This window comes from Serinus canaria, chromosome 9 (assembly GCF_022539315.1).
Source record: "Serinus canaria isolate serCan28SL12 chromosome 9, serCan2020, whole genome shotgun sequence".
In the NCBI taxonomy this organism is placed as follows: Eukaryota; Metazoa; Chordata; class Aves; order Passeriformes; family Fringillidae; genus Serinus; species Serinus canaria.
This window is the reverse complement of record NC_066323.1, coordinates 7712288-7729098: the sequence shown is the minus strand read 5'-3', so window position 1 is coordinate 7729098 and position 16811 is coordinate 7712288. Positions and strand designations below refer to the sequence as shown.

The 16811-nt window shown below is 37.3% G+C and overlaps 1 protein-coding gene across 3 annotated transcripts in view; it reads right to left on the bottom strand.

Annotated features, from left to right (window-relative positions):
* The window catches only part of ATP11B (ATPase phospholipid transporting 11B (putative)), a 61481-nt gene that overhangs the window by 14924 nt on the left and 29746 nt on the right, over positions 1–16811 (bottom strand). For all 3 annotated transcript variants that reach the window (XM_009089064.4, XM_050977883.1, XM_050977882.1), the window contains exons 12-28: positions 14700–14897; positions 14271–14429; positions 13799–13971; positions 13350–13418; positions 12342–12415; positions 12154–12257; positions 11816–11997; positions 10895–11098; positions 10467–10620; positions 7739–7841; positions 7356–7501; positions 6485–6544; positions 6080–6207; positions 5105–5243; positions 1791–1856; positions 1413–1516; positions 620–785 (exon numbers count right to left, since the gene is read on the bottom strand). In XM_009089064.4, coding sequence (XP_009087312.2) covers positions 620–785; positions 1413–1516; positions 1791–1856; positions 5105–5243; positions 6080–6207; positions 6485–6544; positions 7356–7501; positions 7739–7841; positions 10467–10620; positions 10895–11098; positions 11816–11997; positions 12154–12257; positions 12342–12415; positions 13350–13418; positions 13799–13971; positions 14271–14429; positions 14700–14897 — 2229 coding nt within the window. The remainder of the gene's footprint in view (positions 1–619; positions 786–1412; positions 1517–1790; positions 1857–5104; positions 5244–6079; positions 6208–6484; positions 6545–7355; positions 7502–7738; positions 7842–10466; positions 10621–10894; positions 11099–11815; positions 11998–12153; positions 12258–12341; positions 12416–13349; positions 13419–13798; positions 13972–14270; positions 14430–14699; positions 14898–16811) is intronic.

Genomic DNA, 16811 nt, shown 5'->3' with positions numbered 1-16811 from the left:
AAAAGAAGAAAATACTCAAAGATATTTACCTAAAAGACAGACTAATCTCACCAGAATGATTTAAATGAATTTTTGGAGGCTGTGTCAGGCAGAAGGGAGATTTCATCACCACAGCATAACTTTAGACCTTGTCTATGAATCTGTGAAACTGCCACATGGGTAATTAGTTTTAATTACAGAATCAATGATCAAATACATAGCATATAAAATGATTGAGATTTTAGATATACTAATTAAAACAAGTTTTACTAACTTTTACAATTATTGCTTCCATCACATTTTAAGAACTATTCAGTGCTAATTAGAGAAGTAGCTTCTAATACTTCTAATACCTAGAAAAAAGTAAGTTACCATCTATAAAGCAGTATAAAAATGTGCAGTATTATCCTTTCATACAGCTGCAAGCTGAGATGCAAAAGACTGAGTGACCCCTTCAAATAATTCTTTTTATTACTAATTATTAAACATAACCATTACTGCCTTATTAAGTGGTGTCCTCACTTTTGTAATTTGAAATTAACAAGTGTATTTTGAAATGAGAACACTTTTCTAAGCTAAACAGGACAGCAATGTAAGCTGGTAACTATTGGTCAAGTTGGATACAAAAGCATAACATTACCTGAGCTTTTTCAGTACTTGTTGGTTGCAGATGTCTGTACAGCACTTTCTTCACAACATCAATAAACAAACAAGCAACTACTATGAGGATTATGGCAAACCAAGCAGAACCACTTGACAACAGCTGAACAAATACAAAGTACATGTCCTGGGTATGTAAGAATGGCCTGAAAAGTTAAAAGAAGTGGCAATTACTAAAAACTTCTAGGAACAAGTACAGCACAGGCTGTCTCAAGTGTATCTTATTTTACATTAAGCAGAGAGAGCCAGGATGCAGAGTCACAACTGCACCATGTCCATGTGAAGCCCAGCAACCTGTTGGACCTGACGTGCCCATGAGCTCCAGGGAATGGGGGTACTGAACTTTGAAGGAAAAGGTTCTGATTTAGTTTTAAATTGTGCTGCAGAGAATCAATCACCACTCTATCTCCCCAGACTCCAAACTACAAGCAAAAATACTTCACTTTACAGATTCAAACCCCAGCATCTTTATTTCTGTTGCAATTATTCACCTATTACATAGCACCTCTGGGAACCTATTTACTTCTTAAAAATGCCCTTATAGTTACAGGCTGCCAGAGACAGATACTGTGTGTCCTTGAGCACAGGACAGCACAGCAGCACTTAAATTTTTCAAAGACTCACCAGAAGCAAGTGGCCAGTCTAGATTTAAAACCTTTTTACCACAAACCTGTCACAAAATTCAGAGCAAGATGGTAGAACATAATATTTCAGTGTTTTTTATCTTCATTGATATTACGTGTGATAAAAAGGATGGGGGGGAAATCACTTACCAGATAATTCCCCCATAAAATAAGGAGAATATGAAATAAAATACAATGGATCCCCAAGTAACAAAATGGTTTATCCATGTCCAGAAGTGAGTTTCTAGTGCCATCTAAAACAGAGATAACTTCAGTGAGCTTCTATTTTCCACCCACTTCACAGAAAATTATTAAGTCAAAACACACTTATGAACTTCCAGCCCAAATATTAAAAATTGTTGCAACACACCAAAACTAAAGAAAAATTTCAACCACTGTTTAAACTAAACACAAAAATCACTTATCTGGAACCCTCAAGAATCAGTAAGTTTAGAATAAATTTTAAATTGCTGCTTTATTACATATTTGCCTACACATCCAAACCCAAGGAACAGTGCGATATCATACCTTCATCGTAACAGTTATAACCATAACGGTGAAGACCAAAGTACCAAATGTCCAGTTCCCAAACATCTAAGAAAATGGCAAGGCAAAGATCATGGAAGAAAAAACCATCAGTTAAGGGCATTCACATTAAGTTAAATTCTTCTCAAGTCACCTACACTAAAGAAATCAGACATAAGCTTGTGATAAGTAATCATCATGAAAAAAGCAAGGAGGGTACAACACAAACTACTAGAAAAAGTAGAGGTTATGATAAGAGCATAATTAACAACCCCCAAGTCATCTCTCTTCTTAGTTCAAAACAAACCACCATAAAGACTACATGAAATATGAAAAAAGGCCAAAAAAGTAATATGAAATTATAGGGAAATGAAGACATCAATTTGACCAATTCATTCTAAGCGTCCAATAGAAAAGAAATACTGGGTGGAAGGTATTCACTTTAAGTGCCAGTTTTCAGTTTAAACACTTCCAGATAATTTTAAACATGCAGCATCAAATGAAGGTTCACTTTTAATCCCAAGCACAATTATACAATTCAAAAATAATGGTGCCATTGTATTTTACAAAGAAAATGCTAAGGAAAAGACACTTTGTTTCAAGGCTAATAAACACAAAATTAGGCTCTAATTCTGAACCACTGAAATCTGTCACTTTTGTATTCCCCTGTGCTCATAAATTAAACTATCAAAACTCTGAACAAGGTCTACAACAATAAAATCTCAGCTCTGACAACCAAGCAGGGATGCTGAGATTGTATCTATCTACACACATGCTACTCAGGACTGCCATTCTACACCAGATCCAGCCTGGAACTGGCTGGGGGATCACAGGGAAGATTTTGCTGTTTCACAGCTGGTTTTGCCACTGACAAACTGCACAATGACCAAATCCTCAACTCTGTGTTTACTGGGAGCAGACTAAGCAAGCAAGGAGGAAGGTACCACATGCAGACAGGCAACCAGGGTCATATCCTAGAGCTGATGTGTCACTACAGCACAGGGGCACGGAATTGGGATTCACACAGTTGTAGTTCTTGTTGCAGAGCTCTGATAAAAAATCCCAACAGCCTGAGGACAGATCTCACAACTGCTTCTCTCATCTATACATAAGGTATAAAACAGAGGCAGCCATGAGTCTGGATTTACTGATCACTTTAAAGATCTTTGTGATAACATGCCTTTTTGAAACCTTGGATTTACTTGTCCCACTAACAGTAATGGTTAACAAGTAATGTGCTTGTTGTTAACTGCTGCAATATTCATCTTAAAAATAAAATTAAACTTCTCCTGAGAGACCTGTGAAAGAAAGTGTCTTTGCTAACACTGCTCTCAATAGTCACAGAGCTAGAATGCAAAACACAAACAGATTCTTGCCACCATTTTATTTTTGAACACATTTACACTGTGGATGCTGCATCCTTTAATCCTATGAAGTAACAGATACAAAATATTGTATCTCCTCCTCTTCTAAACTCTTACCATTTGCCTGTTAGGTTTCAATATCTGACGACATGCACAGCATGAAAAAGGGGGGAGAAAAAAGAACTAAAAGATCAAGTTGTTGCACAATGTGTTGAGGTAAGCCTAACAAAGCACCAGCATTAACAAATTATTTACAGTCTCTTCTATTCTGCTGTGCTCTGAACTGAGAACTTGGAATGGAAACGTGAGGCCTTGCACTAACACTACCTGGTACCACAGATCTCTACAGGTGCTCACTTCTTGAGGACTTAAGAAAGCACCTCAGCAGCACTCAAAATCCTCCTGACCTTAATTTTGGCTTTTCCAGGCACACATTAAATTTGCAAGAAACTATGCAATGCAGATATTTCACTGCAACACAGTTCTACCAGTTCTAATCAACATCTTTTAGCAAACACAGAGAGGCAGAGTAACTAAAACCCAGAAAAGTCTTAGAATTTATTTGAAGTCATATTACATAAGAAGCTAAAGGGCAGCTGACAATTCCCCAAACCAAACAGTTGTTACTAATTACAATGGGAGAAGTCTCTTCCTGCCCCATGGACATTTACTAAGCAATTCTGAAGTGAGGTGCTTTGACAGCCGAAGATGGATGCACCACACACACTGATTCATAGTCTAAAATTACCTCATTACAAGAGTCCTGAAGGACCTTTACCAGCTCACAAGAATTTCAAATCCCACAGCTTGTAACAAAGAGAGGACACACTCATGCCTCAGCTGGAAAGAGACATTTTAGTCTAAATCACAACTATTTTAATATTCTTATCAAATCATCTGCTGATGGAATGGGTGCTTCAGGTGGCTGCACCACCCTCCCTTCACTGCTCCTCCTTCTGCCAACCACCAGCTCTGCTTGCAGCCCCTCAGGACCATTCTGTTCCCTGCCTGAACATCACTGCATTTCTGACTAAATTTCCTGAGCTCACACCCACTCCCTGGCACCAGGTGACACTGGGAATTCAGCAGGATGTTGCTTTTGTCCCTTGTGCCCTAACTGGCAACTCTGCCAAGCATTATGAGAATTGGCAAGTTCTTCATGCCAGTATTAAGTATGGCATAATGAGAAGGAAGTGTTTTTTTCCATTACAACCCACGTTTAACAAGGGAAAAATCAGCACCTAATTGTTTTAAATTGAGTTAAGTAATTCAGAACCAAGGGAAATAAGGAAACAGACTTGTAATGGTTTCATTCAAGCTTTAGAATTTTTTGTAAATGATTCATCCTGTGAACTTTAACATCTTTAAAATAAAAAGTGTCAAATTAGTGTATGATAATTTTATTAAGGGATGGCCTTAAAAACACTTACTGAACAAATAGCATACTTTAAAAGCAGCTTGCACCAATAAATTTAGAAAAATTCAGAGTAGTTAAAATAACAATTTCAGGAGAAGCTTTAAGACTTTTGTCAACTTTCAGCCTAACTTTGTAACATTTACTGAAGAGAAGCTGTTGCTTCTTTTGCTTGACATTGCAATTAAGTCCAATTCAAAATGAGTTTTGAATGAATGAATATAAATTCTCATTTGTTGACATTATGAAATAGAATTTTGACAAAACAGTTTATGAAATACAACAAAGTTTAAGACAACCATGATACATCTATTATCTTGAAAGATATGTTCTTCAGGGACATATGCTTTCTGACAACACCTTACAATTTCCATGCTAATAAATGTTACTTTTGAGAGCACACACAAATACTGACAAAGAATCTTTGATAATTGTAATTCATAAAACCAAAATTTTTTGGACATGGGAGGATTTTTCAAAAAAGCCCTGAGAAATACCAACAAAAGCACAGTGGTAGAATAACACTTATGATAGTATACCTGGCCATTTCCCAGCAGAGAAGTGTCTTCTCCCATTAGAAGATACGAGCCATAAAAGAAAACAAATGCATGAAAGAAGCCCAAGATGGTCCAGTAAAGAAATGGTTTAAACCCCAGATGGGCATTTTTACTGATGTCTCTGCAGAAATAAAACAGATTTGTATTTCATACTGTCCATAACCATCAGCTATCCACACTGCATGACTGCTACTGCTTTGAATAAATACAACTTTCAACCGCAACAAGACACATTAAACAAATGCTGATATATGAAAAAAATACATAAATCATGGGCAAAAAAAGAACTCTGAACTCTCAAGATTTTGCTCTGCTTTAAGGAGAGGTCACCAATGGCCAGGGTCTCTAATGGGTCAAATTCAGAATAGCACAAACTAGAATCCTCGTCCCTAGAGGCGGAATTGCAAGAGGAAGAAAAAGCCAGATCTTCTGATACTTACTCCTTGCTCTGCTTAAAAGACTTTTACAAAAATAGAAACATCTGAGAGGAGACATCTCTTTTTTACAATAATACATTTTTCTCCAAAAAGTATGCAGTGCAACACACTACCACTGGGAGGACATCTAATTCTACAGGAAATCACTCCTCCTCCTAGTAAAGGATTTTTGTGGTGATTCCCCTAATCATGGTGTCCTAGTTTTTCATTCTCCTTGTCTGAGTGATTTTCATCTCCTACATGTAATGGAGGAGAAGGCTGCCAATCATATAAGCTGACCAGGGATCCGTGCTCTTCACTCGTAACATGGTTGACATAAAAAGATACTTCTCTTAAAATATCCCTTTTCATTAATTAACTTTTAGGATGAGAACTATGTAGCTTCAATTCCTCCTCATCAAGATAGTTACTAAAAATGCCTAAATGACAGATCATTATTGTAGCAAGTTCAGAGTTGTGCAGATGCCACTGCTGTTGCACAAGATGTGTCCCTGTGGGAACTGATGCAGGATATACATACCTGTAGAGCACAGGCTTACTCTGCAATACATGCGGGTGTACATGCTGCTCAAAAAGACTGTAGATGAGGACAGGCAGGGAAGTGAAACAAATATTGTACAAAGTCAGGTATACACTGTCATAGAGAGTCTGCAAAGGAAAGCAAACAGCATTTTATGCCTTGGAATTGATAAAGATTTATTAGCACACTTATAGCAGCATTGATTGATCAGTTACATTAATTTGCTAGTTAGGAAAACAGCTGCACTCACATAACAATCTAATAACATCAGCTATCAATTACAGAAAATGAAGCTGGGTATTTGCTAAGTGTAACATCTCTACTGCTCCTTCTGTCACACTCCTATTTTCTTAATTATGGACCTCAAGTGTCTCACAGACAAGATGGCAGGCATGCAATACTTACTTGTTGTGAAAACAAACAGAAGAACTGATATAAAAATTGTGGTGTAATAAAGCACACATTCTGAAATAAAGAGAAATTAAGGAAATAGTTAATCCTTAGTACATGCCTCACAGCCCTAAAAGAAATTGCTAACTCTTAGAAGCTGCTAAAAATACACACGAAGACCACAAAGCCTTACAGCATTTTACTTGGAAAAGTAATGCAAGTTGCTTTTCTTGAGAGGATATTTTGTTTGTTTGTCCTTTGAGACAATGAACCTGAAAAGTATGAGCTTAACTATATGTGCTTGATGAGCACATCTCACTACAGGAGTCTAAGCAGTAATTAAGTAGAAGAAATCCATTCATTTTCCCCTTCAGCTTCTTTTTAAGAATTTCTTCACAGAATTGTTTCCACATTTTATTCAATAAAGCTGTGACGTGCTCATGTGAGTTTGCTGCACAGAAGCAAACAAAGAGAAAAACAAAACATAACACCATGCTATTGCCATTAAATGAAAGAAATCAACTTCAAAAGGGACTTGGGAGCCAAAGCTGAAATCCCAGATAAAATTCAATAAAGATAGTGAGTTTTGACATCTTTGAAAACTGGTGAACAAGTGAAAAAACCCAAAAGCACCCCAACCAAACAAACAAAACCCCTTTCCTGAGAAAAAAAACACATCAGCCTCTCAGCCTAGACAAACTCACTGCAGTATTTAAAGCCTATTTCTAGGTGGAAAGACTAAACAATTTCACAGTTAAACTAATGCATTTGGTTGTAAAAGATATAATATAAAAGCTCAGAAAACATGTTTAAACAGAGATATTTAACCTCATCCCAACAAAAATCTCAGATCTGAAATAAATTTCTTGCTGGGAAAAAAACTCACCTTATAAAAAAAGTACTGTACAAGGGTTGCTATTCTAATATAGTAAAAGTGCCCATGAACAAAAAGCAACTTGGAGAGGAATTTAAATCTTGCTATTGCATAGTCACTGTTTCTTACAGCTTGCCTTCCTTCCTTGCCCATGATTCCTGTAATGTTTGGAAAACAAAACACAAAACAGGTCAAGAATAACAACAACTGAAGTTTAAAAAACCCAACACCATACATCTGAAGCTACAGCTCTGTTTTCCTGCACTTCAACACCGCAAGGACTTCAGCAGTGCTGCAAAGGAAGATATTCCTCACACTTAAAACTAAAGGAAGCTGCTCATTTGATGTTGGTTCAAATAAAGAAGCCCCAATTGGTGGAGACAGAAGGAAGGTACCTATGCCAACATGTGCCTCCTGGATCATGCTCACATCATTAGCACCATCTCCGATCGCTAACGTTATGGGCTTCTCCGGAGAGGTTTTTAACAGTCGAACAACCTGGAAAAAGAAAATTAAACACTTTCAGACTAGACAGTCTACGTACAAACTATGTCAGCAATTCCCAAGTATCTCAGTTAGCAGCCTATCTGTGGATATAATTCATATGTTTTATGAACATGTATATTTGGGTAAAAAATATCTTTGGCATATCACATGCACACATTAATTCCTTCTTTAGAAAAGCTGTCTGTTTTGGAGCACAAGCCTGATTTAAATATTGTATCTGCCTTGAGCTTATTTTCCTGTTCATATTTCAATGTTCTGTTACAACTCTTAGTTTGGTGTTTTATCATACAAAACAAAGTCAAGTAAAATTTAGAACTGAAAATTCACTTACAGACTAATACAGATTTAATGTACTTTAATAAACCCAGATTCTTCATATTTATAATTAATTGAGCTAATCCAGGTGAAAGAAGAATTTGAAAAAGCAAATGCATTAGCTAGAAGATTAATATGCCATTATTAAGGAAAATAGCTTCTTTCAAAGCAACTTCATTATCATCAAGGGGTATCCTCAACTGACAAAGAAACAGAAGAAGATATGACAAAATGATGGAAAAAACTGTTAACATGCAAGGCCCTAAAATACTCAGAAGAGGACCAGTGATAACAGATCTTCAATGTAAGTGTCAATAATATTCTAAATACAAAGGAGTTAGTTAGATGAGGCTTTTGGTTAAGGAGAATTAGTGATTCATTAGCCTCCCACAGAGCCCTAGCTTAAGGCAGAAGCTTCACTAATTCAGTTCTAAGTGGGCTGCAGGTAGAGGCACAAACGCAGATCAAGAGGTTTTCCAAAATCAAGAAATAAATATGTATGAAAAAACATTTTCCCCCTCAAGTTCCAGAATCCCCAAAAAGGAAATATCAATGGAGCAACTGCATGAAGTTAAGTAGACACAAAAAACTGTATTGGAGTAATTGAGTTGTGGCTGGCAGTGCCAGGGCATTGATTCACAGGAGTGGGAATTCACTTCACACAAGGAACACCACAGTGAGTCCACAGCTCAAAGAAATCCACCTGATTGTGGGAATACATTCCCTAATTGGAGGTATTAAAGGTTCCCCATTCCTAAGGGGTAATTATTTCAAACACGTTTAGTATTAGATCCCAGGAAGCAGCCTTAGAGAGGTAACAAGGCTGCAGGACATCACCCAGATCAGTCCTCTTGAGGCCCTCGAGGCCAGGGTAATTTGGACAGACAAACATCTATGTGAAAAGGTCAAGAGAAATCCTTAAGCAAATTTTAACAGCAGCAATCAGCAGCAGCTCCAAATGACTGAAATGATGATGTTTAAACAAGGTTTTGAGTCATAAAATGTACCAAAAATAGTAGTGAGACCACTAACCAAACATTAACCTGCATTATAATTAAAGATGCAGGAAGTATTAAGCTGAGTTCCAGCTTAATCTTGGAATAAACCTCACAAAAAGTTTGCCTACTGCAAAAAATAATGCGCAAGACTAGACTAAACTGCCTTGCACTTCCTTCCCTACCCCTCAAGTCATATGGCATTTGCCTTGGTGATTTATATACGTCATTATTTGAAATCAAAAATTCACTGCAATTAAAATTACATTTTGCTGTACTTCATGAATCAAGACAGGAAATAATCTCCATTATCTGCTGGTGAGGAGAAGAATTAAGAAAAGCAGTACAAAACATTATAAATCAAGTTAAATGACAAAAAAAGAACAAGGACACAACACTGACAAATAACTGCACCCTAAAGAGACAGGATGGCAAAAGGTTCAGGCAAAAGAATGTAGAGAGTTGACATATCCAACAGGTTGGTTTACTCAGTGTAGCTACAACTTCCTTTCAACATTTCATTGAAACTAATACTATACCAGGTGAACAGTTCTATACTGAAGTGATTCTAAAGACTGCATGAGAACTCTGGAAGGGTGACCTCCAAACAGGTCATTCCTGTTACATCAGAACAGCCTGCCTCTTGAACATCTAATACCTCACAGAAGGGTTTCCTAGTGCTTTAAGGTAAAGAGAAGTCTTTTCATTAAGAGACATTTTCAAAAGGAAAGAATATTATAGTCCTTCAGAGCTTAGCATTCTGGAGTTAAAAAAAAAAATCACAAAATCTGAATTTGAATCTTATCCAACACATATTTTAGTAAAATTCAGTATACGTGAATGAAAAATGATATTAGAAAAGAGCATTAAGGCAAACCTTTCCTGGAGACTAGGCCTTGCCTTCCCTTCTACTTCTTCCTCAAACTTGGGTATTTTAAAAGTATTTAGAGAAGAAAACGTTTCTCCTTACAGGTTCATGAAGTTTCAGTTCAGTTTTTTTGGTTTGGAGAAGTGGTGGAGCAGCTAAAGCAAAACCATGCAGGAGATTGGGAGAGCTGCTGCCTTACTGAACACTCAAGAGGTAGAATAAAGACGAGCTTGGTGGCAGTATTTTGATTTCTCCATCCACTTGCAAATTTTCAAATACACATGTAGAAACTTCTGAACAAACTACTCTAGATCTGAATTTAACAAGGATTCAGAGGTCACAAAAAGGGTCAGAAAACAAACAGCAGTTTCAGACATCCTTGCCTCCTCAAAGCATTATAAAAATACTTCAAAGGATTGTGACTATATTCTCACTTACCTTTGCTTTCTGAAGGGGTGCCATGCGACAGCACAACACAGCAGAACAGTTTTTGCAAACTTCCATGAACAGTTTTTCATGTTCCCTGAGTGCAAGAGAGAGGCTGGTCCCATCCACAACCAGTCCATGCTGGATAACATGGTCTTCCTTTATTCTATTTGGGGACAAAAATGTTGACTTTGTACCAGCGTTAATGGTGAAATTCCAATTTTGCTATAAACACTGTTGTTGGCCAAGACAATAAGCAAAGGAGTTAATCTTTCAGACAGACTACTTCTTCCAGTCTGTTATGATATTAATAAATATTTTTTAAAAAAAGACGGCTTCCTTGTTTGGCATATGCATCAAAGAGACTGCTATAAAATTTAAGAATGAAAGCAACCCAAGCTAAGATCATCACTGAGATAGTGATTTCTCAGGTATTTTACCTCTTGGCTAGCTGCCTCAGCTGTTCTGCACAGGTACTGTCTGACTTGTGCTGCACAAGCTCAAGGATGTTCATGGTTCTGTGAAAGTGTCCACAGGATAAACTGACACTAACAGCTGTTTCGTGCTTGTCTCCAGTGAGCACCCACACTTTGATACCAGCCAGCCTGAGGGCTTCTATAGTTTCTTGGACTTTCTCCTGCAGTCTAGAAACAAGAAAAATCTTAAATGACCAACTGAACATTTTACAAACAAAAGAGCTCATACTGTAACTCCATGCTACCACTGTAACCCCACTGTCATGGAGAGTTAAGTCTGCCTCTCCAATGTTACGTGTCTTTTCAGAGAATCATAGTCTGGCGAATGATATTCTGTTACCAGCAACAAAACAAAGGCCTTGATGAAACAAAAACTAAACTTCAGTCTTTCTAAGGGATCAAAAATTTGTACCAAGCATATCTTGATTTAACCTAGGCATTGTCACTGCATTTGAGAAGCTTTAAAACAGTCCACAGTAATTCCTGGTACTGTGGTGCATGAAAAGCTTGCCAAGCCCCATGCGCTAACTTCAGTGTACAACACACCCTGTGACCTACAGAGCACAAGCAGAATGCTTTGCAAAGGAGCTGTGTGGAGAAGCTTTCCTAAGGAATTTGCTGTTACACTAAATATTTGCTGCAACTATTCCATTTCACATACATGACATCTCTCCTGATGAAACACACTGTACAACACTGTTATTAAGACAGAATCAGTTGGTACAAGTTTGTTTTGAATCTGCCTCAATCCAAAGGTAAATATACTAAAGAAGAATAGCACAGAACTTTTGGCGGTAGTGGGAGAGCTTTTCACACTTCATATTTCAAGTATAAATCCTAAACTCGCTGGGTTTGAGCACAGACAGCAGTAACTCCATGGCATACTTGTCTTCTACTCCTGTAGCCCCAAGTAACTCCAGATCCCTTTCGATGAAGTTGAACACATCTGCTAATCTCTCTTCCCGCTGCTGTAAGGCAGTCCTGGCCTCATGAAGGCGTTTGCCTATTTCTTGGTACTCCTCGGGTGTGAATCTTCTGTAGGCCACACACAAAGTTCTTAGGCCTTTCTGCAAGAAAATAAAAGACTTCATTCAGAGTAGACAAGTTTCTGATCTAACAAGAAGGTGTCAGCAGCAATTTTTTCACTTCAAGTCACAGTTTAAACTGCACAAATTTTCTTCTGATCAGCTGAGGCTGGAAGCTGGGCAATCATATACACTTACCAAAGCAAATTCATCCACATGTATCCTTGTTTTATCTATTTCTCCACTCTTACTACGAGGAAGAATGGAAGATTCTGCTCCCTTTGTGAATAAAAGCTTCTCCCCTAAAAGTCAAACAGAACTGAAATTAAAAATAATTTTGTTTAGGAAGTTCTCAAGTGCTGCTTGTGCAATTTCTGATCACGTACCTGAGGGACTCTCTACAATGACACTCATTCGTCTGCGATTTGGATCAAACTCCAAAACATGAAGCAATTTATACCTGCATTTTGTATTTTAAAAGAGGGAACGGGAAGAAAACATTTTTACAAATAAACTTCCAAAGACAATTACTTATAAATAGACTCTTACACCACAGACCTTTCCTCAAAGTGTTATTTTTGTATAGAAACTCCAAAACCAATGCTATCACTGCTGAATAACGATCACTGTTCATTGCTTTTTATGAATTTATATATGCTTAACTCCATTCTGTAAGAATAAAAGGTTCTTCTACCAACAGGAATAGCTTTCTGAATACTAACTTGACATTTGGCAATTACAAGCAGCTCCTATTTCTTCATCCTTCTGTTGCTACTTCAAGTATAACTTTGAAAACTACATTTTGTTTCTGACAAATTTGTAAAAAATCTAGACTGTCAAAAAAGTGCCTGTGCCCTGGTAAGTGGATTAGTTTTTATGTTACCACTAGCTTAGCAAATTAATTTTAGACATTTAAATTCAAAATACTGCCAACTAGCTGACACAGATCAAATGAGTAAAAGGAGTAATGGAATGCTGCACATATACAGTTATTAATAATTTGCACTCATTCTAGGAAAGATTAAAATATCTGATTAGATTATGCACAGACGAGACTGATTCTGGGAATTTTGAGAGCCTAAACAAGACTTGAATAAGCAATTCAGTTTTCCAACTCTGCTACAGTCTCAACCTTTGAGGAATGGGCAAAGATACAAACTGTTACAACACACACCTACATAGAGTAACTCACACAAAATTCTTGCATCTCAGCTACAATTGGTAAGGAATAAGATGCAAGCTGTCTTGAAGACATCAAGGGAAAAGCATTAAACAGAGCACGCTGTGGAAAGGCAAGGTTTGCTTATGAACAAAGAGGATTAAGAGGAGAACATTACATTAATCTTCACTACTGTTCTAGCCTTCAAAATAATCAAGGAAAAAAAAACAAATACCTCTCTGGTTTTCCAAGACTTTTTACTTCCATACTGTCTCCACTAATTCCAGTAAATACTACTCCAACCCTAAAAATAAAGAAAATATACACTTAATTATGACTTTAGACAAAATGCCTATAATGAAGGGAGAGGATGATGCCAAGGGAGAAAAGGAGAGACTCTTACACCCCATTACTGTACTCAGGTTCTAAGGAAAATTAAGAATGCCAATTTCTGCAGTATTTTATTCACATCATACTCTGACCACTATAATTGCTCAAGTATTTTCGTAAGTATTTCAAATCATCACTTTATAACACACCTAGGGCGTTGTGTATTTTACATTTGAATCTTTTCCCAGTAAGGTGACAGTGCCAGGCCCTGGTCTTCACCAGTGTCCTGAGCCATCTGTAAGGCTGCCCTTGCAGGCAATTCCTGTGTCAGACAGCCCTGGTAGTGCTGCTCACCGGCTCGCAGCTTCCACCAAAGCCTTCTCATCTGGGGAAGAAGCATAATATTCCAGGGGGGATGCTATTCCATTGGCATGCCAGGGACCATCAGCACCATCTGTCTGATCTGCATTGATCTGCACTGTATGGCACAGACAAACTGCTTTCAAGAAGAGCTCTTCCTCTTTCACCTGGAAGGAAGAAAAAACTTGATTTGTAACATTTACATATCAACCCAGTTTGGAACACACCTAAGGAAAAAGTGGTTTTATTTACAAATCTGCCAAGCATTTCATGTTAAATAATCACATCTCAACATGTTTAATAAATATTATTTGTTCAGTGACACTTGAAAGCTTCAAACTATTCAGAAATTCTGATTTATGTTTGGGTTGGGGTTTTTTAAATGCTAATGGTACAAGAATATATCTCTGAAATAAAACACTTTCAAACTAGGATGACTAATGGTGGGAAAACCAAAGAACCTTACCAAACCATGCCTATTTCCATCAGGAGAATCTTCAGAAAATCCCTCTGGAGTAAGTTTACCATTGACCTCTTGGTACTTTATGCCATTAATGGAGCACTCCCGAAATTGCATCTCATTTTCAGTTAATGTACCAGTTTTGTCTGTAAACACATATTCCACCTTTTGTAAAATAAAACAAAAAAACAAACTTGGAATTGCATGTACTTGTTAGAAGAGAAAAGATACAATAATCTCCACTCACACTTTCTTTTACACACATTTTTTAAATCATATAAGAATTTTAATTTCTGCCATCACATCTTTATACCTTATTTTAAAATTAATCAGAAATAATATCACAAGTAATAAAAATCCCACAGTAACAAACTTTAATATTAAAAACTAAGTAGAAAATAGGTGAAAAAACCCAACAGACAACATATTTTTTACCTGTCCCAATTCCTCATTGAGGTCTGAAGTATTTACTTGTGCCCTCTGGTTTGTTTCTTCATGATAGAGGTCAAGATCCCAGCCAATAAAAAAAGACCCAAGAAATTTCTGCATCTCAACAGTCACATAGAGTGAAATGGGTATGATAAAATTGTAAAGTACCAGAAAAGCAAGAAAATCTGAAATAAATCTCAGGATCTACAAGAGAAAAAAAGAAACATTGAAGATTACCACAGTGCTCAGGTGAAACATGGTGACTTACTTATGCTTCAATATGCATGAAAAATGACAGACTGGGAGAGCCAGAGAAGCCCAAGTCCCACACACACGAGAGAGACAACACTCCAGTGACAACACAGGCATTTGCAGGTTGCCCCAGTAACACGCCTTCACACTGATGCAAAAAGTCTTCCTTAAGCTGACTAGAGATTTCAACTCACAAGTTCATTAATTTTTGTCTCTCTACTGAATCTGTCAGGAGGGCTGCCAATTAATATTAACTGTCATGGTGATTCTGTTTTCCATCTCTGAAAGAGTTTGGTCTGAGAAATCAAATGTACTCCCCATTCCATCAAGCAGCATCATTCATGTAAGCTTTTCTAAGAAACCCTAAATTGTGAAGGCAAACAAGTGATTTTCCAGGCTGTCAGAGGAATCTGCAAGCACTCTGTTGTTTCAGGACAGCAAAGAGTCAAGAGCGTTCCTGTGTGCTGGCACTCCCCAGTGATTTGGGTGATCCAGACTACACGAAAAAAAAGGGACCATGTGGATCTCTATTATGCCTCTCCAAATCACTGTGTTTCACACACTCATTTCAGGCAAACGCCAATGTGACAGAAGAGAAATTTCTTTTTACTAGGAATGATAATTTTAACAAACCCTGAAATGCAACACTACAGTCTCTTTTTCATCTGCACAACAAACTCAGTATCTAAACTGTACTTTGGAAAGACTCTTACCAACACTTGAATATTGAGCAAGGGAGACTAGAGATGACAAAAACCAGGCCACCTCTTTTGACTCCTGCACCACAGTTAGGAGGAGTTAGGTGCAGGAGAACATTTCAAATAAAGGAAAAATAAAAATAGTCAACAATTTGCAAAGCTAAATAATGTCTATTCTTCCTCTTTAGGGAGCATTGCTGTAAGTATTTAATAAATAATTAAAGTAACTGACAAAAACTCATCAAGTTCTGTGCCTAAAGAGATCTTGCAAACTAAACCAGAAAAGACAGACAGAAAATGAGAGCAGTAATTCATCTAAGAGAGATAGTGACAATTACTTAAGTTAGAGAGTTTCTTCAAGCAATGGCAATGAAAAAACAATCTGCATACACAGGAGGAGATGGACAGGGAAAGAACTCTGAGTAAGGATGTCAGCATGCTGAGAAATGAAAAGCAGATTGTAGAAGTCAACATGGGAGACAGAAAAAAGACAGAAAAACAAATTCATGACAGAAGGAGAATGACACTGCAGAAACACACATGGATGGCTCTCTTCACTCCTGATGGCAAAGGAATGGAAAGATAGAGGAAATACTTATCCCTGCTCTATTCAGAACTGAAAGGCTCCACAGGCTAGACTAACTTGCATAGCAATTATTTCAGATTAAGCTCCTGAACTGCTTTGGACAAAGGCAGACTCATACAGAAATCCAAAATTAAAGAGAACACAGAAAAATACTGACTAATTGAAAAAAGAGATACTTTTCAGAGCCACAGATTTCAGGGACACTTTTAAGTATCCCTTCAATCTCTGACGAGAACTGAGCAGGCAAGCAGGAGCTTGAGCAAAATTACAGCCTAACGAAATTGCCCAAACCATCTCAACATCGCAGAATGTACAAAATTCCTGAACTGTGAAATCACTGCAATAGAACATACACAAAAACAGCCATCCTCGTCCTCTTTTCCTTTATGGAATGACAAAAGACATCCTAAAGAACAATAATTAGACCACAGACCATCAGAAATATGTCCTAACAAAGCCTTTTCAAAAGTTTTCAAAAAGTCTGATCTTTTCATAACGGAAGGAAAAGTCCAACCAGTAACGCAGGTAGAAATATTTCTACACAATGGTGAGGCTACATGGGACTAACTCAAAAATCACTGA